Consider the following 16,964-nt stretch of genomic DNA (forward strand, 5'->3'; position numbering starts at 1 on the left):
ATTTAGCTTTTGTGTGTGGGTTTTTTTTACTTCTCTATTCAGAAATGAGCTCCCTCTAGTCATGCTGACAATTGTACATGATTGACCTTGGCAAATTGTTGTGAGGGGGCTTTAATTTTCCAAATGATAATCGTTAGGTGTCTTGCACGCGTCAGCCTTACTTGGGCAGGTCTGAAGATGGTGCGCTGCTTTTTTTTTTTTCTCTCTCTCTCTACCAACAAGACCCATCCTAGTACACAGCATCCTGGCAAGTGGAGCATTTTTTGCCCACCGTGGGCCCTACTGGGCAAACTTCCCAACGCTCGTGAAACCAAAGAGGAAAGAGCAAGATGCATTGCAGAAACTGGAGAAATACAAATCTATGTGCTTTGGAAGGGAAATTATTTTGGAGCTCAAAGACGGAAGGGTCTGATCCTCTGCCGAGTGCAGGGACGAATGATCACAGTCGCTGGTGCTGGAGATTGCAGCTGCCCTGAGCTGTGAGAGTGGCTGAGCATCAGTTGTGGGGCCCGAGCGAGCTGTCCCTAGACTTCACCCGGTGTGTGTCTGATGGAGCCAGGTGGCAGGGATGTGGAGCTGGGCCATCAGCTGGCAGGGCTGGCGCAGCAGGGAGGAAGTGTTGTGCCAGGAGGGCAAGTCCTGCAGCATGGGAGGGACTCGGAAGGCGTTGGTGCCAATTCTCCCAGGGCTGCTTCCCTTTGGTCTTCCTCCTAAATGCAACTTTATGTTGTCTTTGCACTTCCCAGGCAGCTCCCAGAGTGCTTTGCAGCTGCTAATTCTAGCCCTCCATGTAAAGAAATTCTGTATTCTCCCCATTTAACAGGTGGGGAAACTGAGACACAGAGTGGGGCTGTGACATGGGAGTGGAGGGCAAAGGAGGGGGCTAGCACCTCTCGGTAATCATCACCCTGAACCTCCTTCCCCAGCACTGAAGGTGTGGGAGGCTGAGAAGCCCTGCCACACTGGCTTGGGGAGCGCACAGCATCTCCAAGGCTGGGCTTCATCATTCATTGAGCTGCAGCATCTGCTTTGTGGCTTCTCTCCACCTCCTTCCTGTAAGATGCCTCATGAGCATAATTGGATTTCATGCAACCCTGCACGCTCACTCCCAAGGAGCACCAGAGAGGGCACGTGTAAAGCCAGCTCCCAGAGAGGCTGGCTTGGAAATGGGGGTGATGAGGTGACAGGGAGCCACTCACCCGGACAGCCCGAGGGTGACACAACATAGCAGTCGCCCTTTTCTGGGCCAGGATGAAAAGCACTGAATTGTTTTGAATCTAATAAATGAAACGAGCTGGGGACTGAGCCTGATTTATCTCTGCCCCTCCCCATCTTTTCTCTGCATCTGCTTGAATCACTGCTGGAAGCGCTAAATCTGCTACGGGGGAAACTGTGCTCTGTGGACTGCTAGAGGTGAGCCGTAAGCAGCAAGCACGTATGTGCGTGCGTGTGAGAGAGAGATGCCTTCCCAGGTTCAGCACTGCCTTTGAAAAGGCAGGTAACACCACGTACACAGAACAGGACCTGAGAGGTACAAAGCATGTTGGAGAGTGGAAGTGGGGCCTAACCCAAGGTCATACGTTTGGGTATTTCAGAGTTAACATTGATTAATTCAGAGGTAAAGTTGCATTTAGGAAGAATCCAAACTTGCCGGCATATGGGAATGCACCGCGGAGCCTTTAAAAAGACTTTGACTCTGCCTGGCAGTGAAGCTGTGAAAAGAGAAAAAATAAAGGTCTAGGACCATGAAGACCAAAATGCCTTAATTGGAGTCATACCGGGATAGCTAGCTGTGTCAGGCAGAAGGCGGGGAGGGGCACTGTAGAGACTAACTGGTTCAGAGAGGCTTGAGCTTTCGTGGGCAAGGACCTACTTTTGTGCAGCGATTACAGGTGATACTACAAGGTACGGGCCAAACTGGAGTCCACTGGCCACCTGCAGCATGCTGTAGCATGCTAGCTGGTCCGAGCCTCCTGGAGCCATCTGCACAGCCTGTCGTCGTGGCGGTGAAGAGAGACCCTGCTAGTGAACCCCAGCAGTGGCCCAGCCGAGGGAGAAAGCCTGACCTGCAGTCTACCTTTTTAAGTGTTTCTGGGACAGCCAGGAAGGCCCAGACCCCAGGACTGTGTGTGTAGACTTTGGATGGGATAGGGACTAGACCTGTCTGTGCTGCCTTTGCTTCTGTCTGTGCACCCAAGTGATTTCCAAATGGATGATCATGAATTATAAGACATCAGGGCTCTCCAAGCACGCTGGAGCCAGGTTGGAGGGAACCTGCGTTCCAGCTCGGAGACCAGTTATTCATGAAAGGGGGTTCTCTCTGGTGAGGTGGACCAGCTGGAGATGGTGTGGGGGGAAGGATAAGCTGGGGGGTAGCAGTGGGAAATCTGCTGGGCCCGGATGGCCTTGGCTGCTGTCTCTTCTCACACCCATCCGTAGCTAGTCTCTGTTGTGCCGGAGCCGGACCGTTCCACCCAACCTTCCACTTTGTGACTGCAGATTTATGTCCCTAATGATCTGGCTTCCAACCTACATGACAGCCTCCTTCTAATTAACTGAACCGAAATGTGTGCGTGCCAGGAATGTGTCACAGGCAATGCACACAGAGTTCAGCACTGATTGCATTGCTATACAAATAGCGCCTCCGTCCACGGGAGGCAAATCACTGACATCTGCGTGGATGGGCTGGTTCCAGGCTCTTCAGGGCAGCCCGTGACCTGGAACTGGTCAGATCCATCTCAAACAGGAGGGCACGAAGAGCTATAAATTATTGAACTAGATTGGGTAGCCCAGCTGAAGGTGCCTCCTAGCTGAATGCTGCTTATTTGACTATGCCTTGTCTAGGCTAAGGCCTCCTGAGGCTTTCTTCAACATTTTTTCCCTTCTTTGTTCCTGCCTGTCTATCTAAACCAGTAATTCTTAGCCAGGGTGTTGTAAGTTGTTCTTGTTGCTCTATTATTTTCCTGTAGTCAAAAGCTGAGTGAAAACTTAAGAGCTGACATTTTCTAAGGGTGCCTCGAGTCTGCTGGGGGTGGGGGATACCTTGAGTCTAAAAAGGGTGCTTTCCACTGTCCTGCATGCTGCCCAGTTGGATGGTGGTTCCCTGCTAGACCATACAGTTGTAGCATGGATTGGCCATGTGGCCTGTTAGCGTTTTCCAAAAAGATAAGAGAGCAGAGGGGCATCCCCTTATGGAAAGAGAGATGATCCAGTACCTTCAATACACTGCCGCGCTCAAGGTGGTTTTAATGAACGCTGCTGCGCTTCCATGCCACAGCCCCATGCCTGTCACTGAAAGCTTTCCCTGCTTGGTTCAACAGGTGAAGCAGATCATGGAGGAGGCAGTGACGAGGAAGTTTGTGCACGAGGACAGCAGCCACATCATCTCCTTCTGCGGTAAGGTGGCGCAAAGAGATGGGCTTTGAGAAGCCGCCGGCCCTGGCACGCCGTCCACGCTGGGGTGTTGCTGCATCACCCTGCTGCTCTGATGGGCAGCTCCCTCCTGATGGTACCATGTGCTGAGACCAGGGAGCTGCAGCATCCCCAGGGAGGAGTCATGTGGTCAGCACGTTGCGTTCCTCATCGAACGTGGGCTCGGGTTGTGACACCCCGGGCGGTGGCAGTCCAGCAAACCAAGTGCCAGAATATTGAGCCCCTCTCACTCATTTGAGAAGGGATTAAACAGGCTGCTTATGTGACAGGTGAACCTCTGTGCAGTGAGAAGTCCCTGTAAATGAGCCAGCGCACGGGGGCAGCGCAGGTGCAGGGAACAGGAGCGTGTTGAAAGGGTCTTTGAGCATTTTATGAAGTGCTGGTGACCCCTGCAGTCGGCTTCCTTCAGCCCCTTTTTCTGCCATGAGGTCTGACATCTGGTCTTGCACGCGCTTCCTGGGTTGGAACTAAATAACATCTGCCTTTTTTCAGCAGTTAGTGACGGTTTCTAAGCTTGGAAAATGTGTTCCAGAGCTGGCCGAAGCAGGGCAGAGCCTTCGTGTAGAGCCGGCTTGGCCTGGGTGTGAGAGGAGGACTGCAGATGGCAGGGAACGGCCCTCGGGGCCACACCACGCTTCTGTCTGCTTTGCAGGGGTCAAGTGTGTCCATCTTGCTCCCCAGCGGCATGGCGTGAGGTCCTCCTGCATCTCTTCGGGTGGGGGGGAGGTGTCTCAGGGATCCCAGCACAGCGAGGCACTCGGAGAAGCTGGGCTCCCCTCTCCCTCTCTTGTCAGAGGCTGCTTGCGTCTCCTGCAGGCAGCTGACCCTCCCCGGGAAGCTGCTCCTTCCGCCCACTCTCCAGAGCGCACACAGCTGCTCACCTGCTTCACGGCTGGGTCTCTGGCCGCCACCTGCCTCCTGCCGCTGTGTCTGCGACGGCGTGTGCTGGCCGGAGCGGGCCACCTGCGGAGCAGTGCAGTGCCGAGGAGCCAGTGCGCAAAGCTGCCGTCTGGCTCCAGCGCCATTCATGAGCTCTCCCCTCTGTGTGCACTGCTGCTCCATCTCCATTCCCAGGGCAGGCCTTGCTCTGCATGGGCTCCCTGGATCTCAGTAAGATGCGGTCCCGACACCTTGGCTGAGAATTGCTGCTGAAGGATGCAAAGAGGGGGAACCGTGCCACCTCCTTCTCTGCTTTGGAAGGTGGTTAGGAGCTGCTTTGTGCCCTTTCTCCCAGGTCCTGGGATGAAAGGCAGGTGGGTGTGTGTCCCAGGCCTCTGTGGCTCCTCACATCATTGGCTGAGTGGCGTCAAAAGAGCAGAGCTAACTCTGAGCCGTGACTCACTCTGCTTTCTGTACAGTGCAGGCTTCGCAGCCTGGGATTATTTATAGTGCTTTGTGCCAGGCGAGGAGCTGGGCTTGCTGATTACCACTCAGCCTCCCTAATGATGCCGCCGGGCTTTTTTTCCAGTGGTTTTTGGGTATCTGCAACTTATTGCCTGTCGTCACAATTGGATATGAGCAGCCTACACAGCCTTGGCAGCAATGAGCTTCATAGAGGACATCGCTATCCTCATAAGCAGCTTGCCTCTCACGGTTTTCTGGGACTTGCATAGTGCTGCCTTTTGCCCCTAGGCAGGCCTCTCACCTTCCACCCTTGTAAGCCAAGCTCACGCATTCCCTGTCCTCCTCCTCCTGTTCGGTAAAATACCAGGCTCCTCTAACAGATTGCTTGGTTTGGCAGGAAAAGGCGTCTGATCCCAAAAGTCCAATTTAGCCGATTACGGAGCTGAAAGGTTTGGGGAAAACAAATGCACGTTGACACTGCTTAAGGTCACGCTCCCTCTGCAAGCTGACCCGGCAGACATGGCAGCTGCCTTTGCTGCGTTCCTCCTGCTGCCTAGCACCGAACATTGCCTTGACTCGTAACAGCAGAGCGAGTCAAACGGCGGCGTGCAACTCCATGGAAGTACCAGTAGTGTTGCATCAGGAATAAAATAATCTTAATCCCCTAGGCACATATGGGCAAAATACCACTCTCTTGTTTCATTATCCACCCACGTTGAATATAATCTGCAGATGTGTGCTTGGAAACATACCTGGCACTTACTGCACTCTGCAGTTCCATTTGGAGAGAGAAAGGGCAGCACATTGTCTAGGTGACTTCTGCTATTGCCAGCCCCAGATATTCAAAATCATGCAGTGAGCCTAAAGAAAAAATCACATTAGGAAAGTCATGCATCTCTTTTGGGTTTTTTTGAGCCTTTTGCAGGACACGCTTGGCGCATGGTTATGAACCTTTCTCCACGTGTGTGAGGACTAGACACTTCTTTGTCAGGGGAATCTGTGTTTCCCCTTAAATTCTGCTTCCAGGAGCTCAGACTTCAAGAAAAACAGCAGGTGTCACAGAGAGGCCTAATGCAAGTGAGAGCTCCCTGGACTTTGAGCATAATGGAGGTGTTTTCTCCCCCAGCCATGGGGAGCTGGGCCATGCTTTCAGAAGGAATGGCCTGCGGGAATCAAATTGCTTGGGCGTTTGGGGTGGTGGCAAGCTACAGAAACCTCAGCCAAATGACAGGTGTGTGATGCTGAGCCCTCCTGGGACTGCTCCTCCTCTGAGCTGCTGGGAGAGCCAGAAAGGAGGACGGGCCTCACTCTTCATCCTTCTCAGAACTGCAGGCCGCCAGTGGAGGATGGGAGCGGTGTCAGCCAGAGGCGTGGGGAGCTGCATGCAGCCAGCCCAGCTGCCTGCGGTTCCTGGGACCCGGCGGAGGTGGTGGTCCCGTGCAGCATTGCGTGATCCGAGCCCGCAGGCCACTCCTGGGCTAGGAAGGGGCAGACTGCAGCCTCCAGTAGGCTGGGGAGGGAGCTGGGGAGATCCGCGCTGCCCCGGCCTGACCGTCTTGGGTGTGCAGGTATCCAGCTGTGCGTGCCTGCCATATGCAGGCACCATTTTGCCACGTCAGCCGCATGCCTGTGACCGCGTGTGCTTCACTTCCAGCATCCAGCTAGCCCTAGATAAGGAGCTGACTGGCGGTATAACTGATGTGACAGCTAGCGACCTGCCAGAGCCGAAAATAACGCAAGGCCAGCGTTGCTAATTCACTCTGTCCAGCCTATCGGGTGCCTGGCTGCTTACGGTGCCGTGGACCTGGCTGCGCTTCAGAGAGCGAGGAGGAATGAATGAATGCGCAGCTGGTGCCAGCTGTCTGCCATCAGGCAGGAGGGTGCAAGTTTGCTGTGGCAGGAGCTAGAGTCTGGCTTCACCAGTGGGGGGATGAAAGAGAAAGAGGTGCCAGCCCCCCGCCCTCCAGCAAGTGCAGTAGTGCCCCATAAAGACTTGTACTTCCAGCAGTGTTGCTCATGTCTCAGGTTGGTTTTTCTCGGGCGGGGGAGAGTAAAATACATTGCCTTGAGTTTCGAAGTGGTTGCTCTGATGTTCCCCAATGCCCCGCTTCGCTTTACATCATAGCTCTGTAGCTTGCACAGCCTACGTGCTGATCGAGTCAGGCTCTCTCCCCGTGCCTCGAGGCTGGGATTTGCAAGGCAGCGTATTACAGGAGGGGCATGCAGTGGGCAACAGCAGTATACGTGAGCCTACAGGCAGGAGTCACTGCTGCGCGTTAGCACGCACAGCGTTGTCCGGGAGCCTGTCTGGGGAGCCCTGCAGGCCCTTGCAGACTGCCCTGCTCCCAGCGCCGGAGGGCCAGGTGCCGTGCTGCTGTAAACTGGTGCAAATCCCAGCCTGGGCAGACTGTGCCGGCTGGTGCGTGGTCGCTGTTCGTCAGTGTCTCGGTGTGCAGGAGGCGAGCTGCCCGCGGCTTCCCCCGGTTAGGTGGTGCGTCCTCGTGCGTGCTGGCAGGTCGACCTGTAGCTGCATGGAGCCATCGGGCCCCGGTGCGTACGATACTCTGCTGCACCCCCTGCGTCAGGGCCCTGCTCTGCCCTCTGTCAAAGCTGCGACGAGGCAGGCGCTGAGGTGCCCTTGCACATCTGTTTAACTGAACCGCCTAGGGCAGCAGCTCCCTGTAACAGCCTGTAGCCTCATGCTTTAAAAACCAGAGCTGAGGGCTTTGCTCGCGCGCTCCCTGCAGCAGAGCGCGGTGGCTCAGCTGTGGCCTGGCACGCGCTCGGCAGAGCTGGCCTCGGCTCGGACGAGCCCTGGGTAGTAGAGCGGCTAATGGGGCTGGCGAGGGACAGCAGAGCCACCTCTGTTGCTTGCCCGGTTGCCTTTACGTTTCCGGGCGGACTGCAGACCTGTTGGGCGGCGAGCGGTGCGGCCGTGCTGCCTCGCTCTCGGAGCCTGTCAGACTTGCTCTGCAGCCTGCGACATCCGGCCATGGCGTTGGAGCAAGCAAAAGCCTAACAGCAAGGCGGCACGCTGCGGACTCTGCAGCACGTCTGTGCTGGAGGAGAGTTTGGACCTCGTTTAGATCCCAGGAAGCCACATCGCTGCCCTGCGCGGGGGTCTCGGCTGGCCCCCAGCGTGCGGCTTCCCCTCGTCCGGTCGCAGTCAGAGCCGCAGCGCGTCTCCCTCGCGCCACCCGGGTGCGCTTGGGAGTGCCCTGAGCGGCCCTGCGGGCCGGTGTGTACACCTCTCCGGCGTCCCCCAAAGTCTCGCTGGGCTGCTGGAGATCCCCCCTTCCGGGAGCAAAAGGAGCACAGGCCTCTGCTCGCCCCGCACAGCTTTCGGGGCGGGAGCAATGTTTTTCCACCAGACAGCAGCGATACGGGTCCAGCGCGGTGGGGCTGTGTTGTTTTCCGGGGCTTAGATCACGGCGTATTGATACCACGTGTCCCTCTGGATCCCTCCCGAGAGACTCGGCCAAGGCGGCTGGCCGTAGCATCGGCGTTTGCATGCGTTTGTTTTGAGGCGTCGAGGGAGTGAGGCGGGGTGAGGTCTACGCGCTCCTGCCCAGAGTCCCCCCGCGAGTAGGGGTGCAGCTGGAGATTTGGGGCAGCTTTAGTTAGCAGTTTGCATTCCCTTCCAGTAGCGCCAGAGGCTCAGGTGCTGCCTGCAGCCTGCCTGGAAAATGCATTGCCAGCTGCCATCTAGTCGTCAGTCGTCTTGGTAATGGTAGTCGCTGAAGCCAAACTGAATTAGCAGCTCGGCCGTCTTTTCTGTGGGTTTGATCTGTCTCGAGATTCATTTTTCTGCTGCTTGGCCTAAAGGAGGTCCCCGGTGTCAGGGTGGCCGGCTCGGCCGCTCCGGTTCTGTGCGCGAGCCAGCTCTGTCGGCTCCCTGCCCCGTTATCTGCAGGCTGCTCGTTCATGCCTCTTGCCCAGGTCTCTGCTGCTGAGGACAGGCACCCGGGTCCCTGGTGCTGTCTTGGGCTTGTGCAGGGAGCCGGCTGTGAGCCCGGTTGCTCTCCGAGGAGCACCCCGGCTGTAGGGAGAGGCCGGGGTGCAAGAAGACGCGGGAGGCAGGGAGTCGGGCCAGCCAGGCCAGGGTGGCGTTGTTCCCGGGCTTGTCGGTGCATCGGGTCACTGCTGCGCTTTATTGCAGCGGCTGTGGAGGCCTGCGTGCTGTACGGGCTGAAGAGGCGAGCGGCGGGCTTCCTGCGGAGCAACAAGATAGCCGCCCTCTTCATGAAGGTGGGCAAGAGCTTCCCGCTGGCCGAAGAGCTTTGCCGGAAGGTACAAGACCTGGAGCAGCTCATCGAGACCGCGTGAGGCTCTTGCTTGTTCCTGCGCCGTCTCTCGTGCTGCCGGGGTCCCGGGGAGGGTGGGGGGCATGGATCTGGGCTGTGACATTCAAACTCAGGGAGTCTCAAATACAGTGGCACGTGGTCTTGTGATAATGTATGGGTGAGCAGGAGCCGCAGGTGTTGCCGGATGCCCAGCTGCAGGCACCTGAGTTTGGAAACTGTGGGCCAGGAGGACCATTTTGAAGGATGCCCAAAGATGCATGTATGTGCAAGCCCTGTTCTTTGGGGCAGTTTTACCCCTTCTGGGTAAAACCCTCCTAGGCTGCCTTGAAAACGGGGCTTGGGACTCTAAACCCCTTTGGCTGGAAAGGGAACTTTGCCCAAGACTCGTGGATGTCTAATTCCTCTGGGACTTCAGCACTTGCTTCAGAGCTTTGCTGGATTGTGTCCTCGTTTCCACAATATTGGAAATGAAAGTCACATCCTGGCTCTCACCCCAGCCTCCTCAGGAAGAGGGCAAGGGCTGTGCCGCTGGGTGGTGGCTCCCATGCAGAGGTGGGCTTTCATAGACCCGTAGAATAGCAGGGCTGGAAGGGACCTCGAGAAGTCATCCAGTCGTCCAGGATGCTGCAGCACCCTGTTCACGGCAGGATCATCCTTATCTAGCTATCTGCCTGCTAGATTTATATGCTGGCCTTCCCCACAAAGGCTCTGGGTGGCTTACAATAAGAGACAGGCAGCTGGAATAGAATATGAAGCAAAAGCCCCTTAAACAGAGTCCTGCCTTATAGCTGTTTAGAGCATCCTAGGCAGATGTATCTCTCGCCTATTCTTAAAATGGCACGTACGACCCTGTTGTACAACTACCGGGCCTCGTGTCCAACAGAGCACCTTACCCTGACCCAGATAAGGCAGGGGGATGAGAGCACTGTCAGCAAAGCAGGCAGTAGTTTAATAAATACACCCTAGAGAGCCAAAGAAGCACGAGCACTGCCTGGTAGGCAGCCAAGGAGAGGCCTGCCCTTAGGGAGGGCCTGGAGCACGTGCCCCATGCTGCTGTCTGGTTGATTCGGTTGTGCTGTCCTTCTGCCCTGCCTGCCTGCAGGCGAAACCAAGTGCAAGGCCTCCAGGACAACGTGCGCAAGGTGCCGAAGCTGCCGAACCTGTCCCCGCAGGCCATCAAGCACCTCTGGATTCGCACGGCCCTCTTCGAGAAGGTCCTGGACAAGATTGTGCATTACCTGGTCGAGAACAGCAGGTAAGTGCAGGTGGGGGGCGGAGGCTGCTGCCCGTGAGTTGTTCCCCAGCTGGGCCTGCTGTAAAGTCGCAGTCCCTGGGCTGAGCTGCGTGCATTCCCGGCTTAGCAATCCTCCGGGGCAGTGACCCACAGGACCAGCACAAAGCATGCTCCCCCTCTCCCAGCTCAGTGCACGGCCCCGGGTTTCAAACTCTGGCCCTGCTATCCGCTGAGTTTCAGGTGTCCTGGTGATGCTGCTAAGCTGGCTGAGGTGGGTTTTGTGTCTCACCCTCTCTATCTGCTACCGGGCGGGCAGGATTCTGCTAGCCTGTGTGTCCTCCTCCTGCTGTTGCAGAACTCGTGTCGGGGACCTGCCTGTCCTGGGCATCTCTGGCACAAGCGGCGTGCCAGCGCCATGCTGGGGGGTCCCCGCCTGTGGCTCGCTGCAGTAGCTTGGCTCAGGCCAGGCAGAGGCTGCTGCAGAGGGTGGAGGGAGGAGCTGGAGGAGGACTTCCGACCGCCCCGCTGCTTTGGGGCAGTACGACAGCCCATTACGGCCACTTGTCCTTTCTCACCAGCCATGAGGGTGCAGGAGGGACAGGGCAACAGCCTTCTCTGCCACGTAACTCTTCCATCAGAGTGTAATACTCTTCTGCGATTTGTTCCCTCTAGTAAATATTATGAGAAAGAAGCCCTCCTGATGGACCCCGTAGATGGACCAATTCTTGCTTCTCTGCTGGGTAACATTTATGCTCTTCACCTGCTCTCTTAGTTGACTTTCCAGACAGATGCTCCCCTCAGTCAGTTTGTAGGGCTCTTACTGCATCTTGCTAGGGCTCGCCATGGGTGGGACAGGCCTGTGCAACTGCTCAGGTGCTGCTAGCAAACTTCAAATACTACCCAGCGGAGGCCATTCCAAGCTGCCTTTTGGGCTGTTGAAATGCAGACCATGAAACCGTCCTGCAGGCTGCGTTGCAAGCCTCACGTTAAACAGAGACGAAGAGCACTGCCCGCGGGGGGGCAGCCCCAGAATGGCTTTGCCTGTCTGTTTGCTCCTGGGATCACGTGCGACCTGCTACGTATCGCCACCCTGCACGGCTGGCTGGTAACCCATGAGGGCCAATGCATGGCTGCACAGTCATGGGCCAGGACCCAGTTGAGTCCCTCTCTGTCTCCTGTTGCCTTCTTGATCCAGGCAAGAAATAGCTGGAGATTCCTCCCAGCTCCAGGCAGCCTCTGGTGCAGGGACGGGGCTTTGGGAGCTCCGGTTGCGATGCTGCCGCCCAGCGCGGACAGGTGCAGCGTGGGCAGACCCACGGCTGGCTCGGCCACGAGCTTGGCTCCTCCGCCTGGGTGCCAAGCAGGGGGGTGTTTGAACCCACCACACATGCTGTTCTAATATCACGGGGCTTGGATGAAGCTCTGCTGCTTTCCCCAGGGCCGAGGGTGTGTTCCCTTCGTTGCCAATGCTCATTGATAGTTTGGGGACAATACAAGAGCCTGCTTTGAGCCTTGTGCACACATCTTGTGCACCTGGGTCTAGACATGCGCTCTGTGGCTGGGAGATGGATGTGGTCCGTAGCTGTCAGGTGGCAGCTGAGTTGTTGCTCCCCTCCCTGTGCAGTGGGGCCGTGCGCGCTGGAATACACCAAGATGAAGACAGCTGATCACTTCTGGACCGACCCCTCTGCCGATGAGCTGGTGCAGAGGCACCGGATTCACAGCTCGCACTGCCGCCAGGACTCCCCCACCAAGCGCCCTGCCCTCTGTGTGAGTTGGGGGGCCAGGGGTGTAAGGGCGAGAGAGGAAGCCTCGCTGGTTTGAGAAGTGCTTTGAGATCCTTGTGTGGCAGGGGCCAGAGAAGTGCAGGGTGATGGCCTTGGTGGGGATGCTGAAGCCCCGGAACATGGGCTAGCGGGACAGGAATGGAGCCCGGCATTTTGGGGCCAGGCAGTGGCTCTGAACTGTGCAGGAAGGCAGCTGCAGGTGGCTGCAATCAGTGCAGGTTTTGGGTGGCCCCCGGCTCATAGGCCAGTGTCAAACTGGTGAGGGTCCCAAATTACAGTCTACAGGAGCTGATGGGCCATGGCAGGTGGTGGGGAGCTGGTCCATGGGCACACCAGGCATCCTGCCTTTTCAGTTCAAAGTCCAGGGGCTGTGATGGGTTGCTGGGAAAGTGGAGGGTCCCAAAAGCTTGGGAAGCGCTGACCTAGGGGAGAGAGAGAGATGACAGTGTTGCATGATGGCCCACAAGGCATTTTGGAGAGGGAGGTCTTCTGAGGGCAGGGGGAGGAGAGGACCTGCTCCCACAAGCCCGCCTTTTCCAGATTCAGAAGAGGCATTCGAGCGGCAGCATGGACGACCGGCTTTCGTTGTCGGCCAGGGACTACGTGGAGTCGCTGCACCAGAACTCCAGGGCCACCCTCCTGTACGGCAAGAACAACGTCAGGGTGCAGCCGGTAAGCAGCACAGGAACCCCGGAAAGGGAAGGGCTGACGTGGAAAAGGCCTCCAAACCGCTCTGCCTAGGGGGCATCGCCTCTGCCTCTCTGGCCAGCCTCCAGCTGTTTGTTGGGGCTGGCTCTTCCAACACTTCCACCCGTTCAGGCCGTGCTGGAGAAGGGGACTGTCCTTAGAGTGAGATTTGAGGCTTGCAAGTGACCTAGGAAAGTAGGACTCTTTTACTCCAAAACAGCAGCTCTGGAGCTGAGGTCTTGGGGTGCGGCTTGCCCTTCCTGGAGTCGTAGTGCTGAGTCTTGAGCCTGGGACATCACTGGGCTGGGCCCAACAGAGACAGCTCTGTCCTCCTGGGCCACCCAAGCTGTGTGGAGGCCAAGGTCCTGCCAGCCCTTGGGGGCACTTCACCGATTGGCATGACACGGGGAGAGGGAGTGCTTCCTCGGCACTGCTGTCTTGCTCTCGAGTTTGCTCCTTGGGCAGTGCTGTGACTTCAAAGCGGGGAGATCAAGCTGCTGTATGGAGCCGTGGCAGTGAGTCTCGGCTGGCCTGGCACCTCGGACCCAGCGTAGGTGTTTGTCTGCCCCGATGGCAGCAGCATCTTGTGACAGCACCCTGTATGGCATAAAGGGTTTTGCACTCGCCTCTGTGCTGCGGTGGACTGAGGCGTGAAGGGTTTCAGGGGCGTCGGGCACAGCTGCAGTGCAGTACATGATTGTGGTGTGGCTCAGACGGTTCCTTCCTCAGCCTGTGACCCCCACCCTCGCCAGCGTGTAAGGCCATTTCTTCCCCTTCTCTTCCTCCAGCGAGATGACATGGAGGCGATCCCGGGGTACCTCTCCCTGCACCAAACAGCAGACATCATGACACTGAAGTGGACTCCCAACCAGCTCATGAATGGCTCCGTGGGAGACCTGGACTATGAGAAAAGGTGACTTGCTGGAAGGGCAGGACCCAGCCAGCACCCGGGTGAGGAGAGAGGGGAAAAGGAAATGTCCTGCTAGGTGCCCCTCCAGGACCCAGCCTTTCCTGGACTTCGCCGGAGGTGGCGGGATGGCCTCTGCTCTCAAAGAACTGCAGCGTAGCGTAGACGAGGAGCAGCTCCTCTTCCCGCCCCGGCAGGGGACTCTGGATCCAGCTGTGTGCCGGTCTCTCCTGGAGCCCATCCAGGAAGGCTCCCCTGGCTGAGTGGCCGTCGTCCAGGAGTTGAAGTCAGTACCAGGGGGAGAGCGCAGGGGAGGGATGAGCTGTGGGGGGCAACGGTTTGCTCTGTCCAAGGGAGTCCTGGTGGAGCAGACCTGGAGTGCACCGAGCTTGGGCCCCTAGTGTCACTGCCAGCATTAGCCTGGGGGGTTTCAAGCAGATTCACGGGGCAGGTGTCTAGGGAGAGGAGGCAATAGCTGGAGCAGCCTGCTCAGGGCAGTGGTGGAAAGGCTGAGGCGCATCGGGACTCACCTGGCCTTGGGACAGAGCCTTTCCCTCCTGGGGCTGTAGCTTCCACCACCTGCCTCGTGGACCCACTAGCAGCCCCCAGTGTCTCCCCTGCCATCTCTTTGCTGCGGGTGGGGTCCCTGAAGCAGGGTCCCACAGGCCCTCCACGTGGAGCCTGCTGGGTGGGCTGGCGACACCCATGTCCGCACGATGTCCGTGGATTGTGCTGGGCCCTGGCATTTAGCTCCTCCCTGCGACTCCCTTCTGGTGTCAGCACCTCAGCCTGGAGTGCACGGCAGCCACCTGCACCCTCCCCGAGGCTGCCCAGCGCTAGAGCTGGTCCTCCCGGGAGGGAGCTGCTCTGCAGAGGTTGCTCTAGCCGGAGACCTACGTGCAGAAGTGACCTGCATGTAACTCATTTTTCTTTTCTTTTCCCAACCCTTGTCTCTGTTTCTCACTTTTATTCCTTCCCTTCCTGTCTCCTTATTGCCCCGTGCTCCTGGGGTGGGGGTGGGGTGTCTGGTGGCTGACATCCGGCTGCAATGCTTTCTTTCACCTCTGGGCTGCTTTGCTGAGTTCTTGGCTTGGGCTTCAGCCTAATTTCTAAAACTTCCCAGTGTCCAGGCCCAGCGGAGGGAGATAGAGGTCAGACTGCAAAGTAAGTATGCCCTCCCCTGGGGATGTGCCCCCCTCCCTCCCTTGTCCTGTCCTTCGGGACCTGTGCAGGGCTCCAGGGTGCAGAGCTGCTGTTGCAGGCCTCCCGGGAGGCACTGACCAGCCACAGCAAGGAGCAGAGTGGTGGTTGCTTTCCAGAGTGCCCCAGCAGCCAGGGGACCCAGAGCCCCTGGTGCATGTGGCCATCTCAGCCTCCGGCTGGGAAGGATGTTGAGGCAGAGACATGGCCCCCGTCAGGCAGGACTGTCTTTAAGCCAGCCCCGTTTTGCTGAGCTGCTTTTTTGGAAGGCGGGGGAAAGCAGAGAGAGGAGGCATTTCTGCAGGGGCACGACGGCCATCCCACCCTGTCCTGGCAGGACCAGGGGGCTGTTCTCCTCTCCAGGTCCCTCTGAGACCTTCGGCTCCCTTGAGGGAGCTTGGCGAAGCTCAGAGCAGCGTCCTCTGTCATGCAAATGGGTGCAGCTCTCACTGACTGGTGTCTTCTGGCTGGGGATCGGGCCTGCGTCCCTTGCCTTCGAGGGTGTGAACGAGTCAGGCGGCCAGGCCAGCGAACGGGGCAGCGAGAAGGCGCTGAGTGTAGGGCTCCGCTGAGGTCTCTCTCTCTTCCCCTTCCAGCGTGTACTGGGACTATGCCATGACCATTCGCCTGGAAGAGATCGTCTACCTGCACTGCCACCAGCAGGGTAAGCCGGGTGACGGAGGGGGGCTGTGAGAGGCGAGGGCTTTGCTTTGCTTTGCTTTGCTGCGGGTCCCTCCATTTGCAGGGCACTGGGCTGGTTTGGGGGGCCAACTGCGTGGGGGGGCTGAGAGCTCGACGAGGACAGGCTGGTGGCGCCTCCTGTCCACGGGACCTCAGTGTTCGAGCCCAGCTCGCCTGGCTTGGCTCTTGACAGATGAACCGAGTGCCCCAAGCCTGCTGTTATGTGGCTCCTTCCAAGGAGATGTCTACAAGCAGGTCTCGGGGAAGACTGCGAAGAGCAGGCACCCGGGACTTGAACCTGTGGTTCTAGGGCAGCGAGAGTGGCCGAGGAGCCCGGTGGGACCTGCCAGACCGGGTTCTCTTCCCCCCACCCCGCGCGACCCCGTTCAGTCCTTCTGCTCTTCGGTTCCATCTGTGAAATGGGCAGAGATCCCTCTTCTCCCCTCCCCTGCCTCTCTCTGGCCTCCTTGAACTGCAGGCTCCTTGGGGAGTTCCTCCTGCTCTCCCTCCCTTGAAGCAGATAGAGATGAGCTCCCCTGACTGACCGTGTCCTGTGTCATCCTCCGGCCTGTCTCCTGACTCCTGCGTTCTGTCTCCTCCGCTCTCGTTCCTGTTGCTAATAGTAGACAGTGGCGGGACAGTGGTTTTGGTGAGCCAGGACGGGATTCAGAGGCCTCCGCTCCGGTTCCCCAGAGGAGGGCACCTGCTGCAGTTTCTCTCCTGCCTCGAAAATGGCCTCCTTCCTCACGGGCAGCTGGATCCCCCTCTCTGGTCGCAGAGGGGAAAGGTGAGGGCTTTGATTTCAGGTGTGGTGGCTTAGCAGCCACCCGCTTGCCCCAGTCCATGAGGCACGCAGGCTCCTTGCCAGCTCTGATGACGCAGAGCTGTAGCCTTCTTCGGGAGGCCTCTCAGAAGAGACTTTGCTGTAAGAGCCCCCTGCATCCAGCTCAAAAGGCTGCTGGATCTAGCAAGTGAGGAGTTTTGTGTTGCAGCCAGGCATGACGGGGACATGACCCACACCCCCTTCAAAAGGCAGGCCAAGCCCCGTGGATAAGAGCTGGCCCTTCGAGACTTTGGCCTTCGCTGTCTTGCACCGCCGGGGACTGCGGTCCCCTCGAGGGAGCAGTCATGACGGGTGTTGCTGAGGCCCGGTTCATTGCTGTCCGTGTACTTGTCGGTGCTGGGGAGCCTGTCGTTCGGTGTGAAGCGCGCCTTCTCCACGGGGCTGGCGCCAGACCTAGGCACCCTTGGAGTGTGCAGGGTTCGAGTGGGATGCTTGATGCCAGCCCTCCGGACAGGGGTCCATGTTCCCCTAGTTTGGGAAGCTCACCTAACGCAGCAGGGTCAAGCTGATGGGCTCTTTTCCTGGAGCCTGAGGGTCACCTCTC

At 58.0% G+C, this 16,964-nt stretch overlaps 1 protein-coding gene across 5 annotated transcripts in view; it reads left to right on the plus strand.

Annotated features, from left to right (window-relative positions):
- The window catches only part of SGSM1 (small G protein signaling modulator 1), a 52,815-nt gene that overhangs the window by 16,120 nt on the left and 19,731 nt on the right, over window positions 1-16,964 (plus strand). For 2 of the 5 annotated variants that reach the window (XM_090061908.1, XM_090061909.1), the window contains 10 exons: window positions 3,321-3,396; window positions 8,936-9,098; window positions 10,183-10,335; window positions 10,987-11,054; window positions 11,939-12,084; window positions 12,642-12,773; window positions 13,577-13,701; window positions 14,797-14,859; window positions 15,492-15,559; window positions 16,200-16,363. In XM_090061908.1, coding sequence (XP_089918034.1) covers window positions 3,321-3,396; window positions 8,936-9,098; window positions 10,183-10,335; window positions 10,987-11,054; window positions 11,939-12,084; window positions 12,642-12,773; window positions 13,577-13,701; window positions 14,797-14,859; window positions 15,492-15,559; window positions 16,200-16,363 — 1,158 coding nt within the window. The remainder of the gene's footprint in view (window positions 1-3,320; window positions 3,397-8,935; window positions 9,099-10,182; window positions 10,336-10,986; window positions 11,055-11,938; window positions 12,085-12,641; window positions 12,774-13,576; window positions 13,702-14,796; window positions 14,860-15,491; window positions 15,560-16,199; window positions 16,364-16,964) is intronic. The other 3 variants (XM_090061906.1, XM_090061910.1, XM_090061907.1) reach the window with 2 other exon arrangements.

Source organism: Crocodylus siamensis, chromosome 9, assembly GCF_052110815.1.
Source record: "Crocodylus siamensis isolate JL-2025a chromosome 9, ASM5211081v1, whole genome shotgun sequence".
In the NCBI taxonomy this organism is placed as follows: Eukaryota; Metazoa; Chordata; order Crocodylia; family Crocodylidae; genus Crocodylus; species Crocodylus siamensis.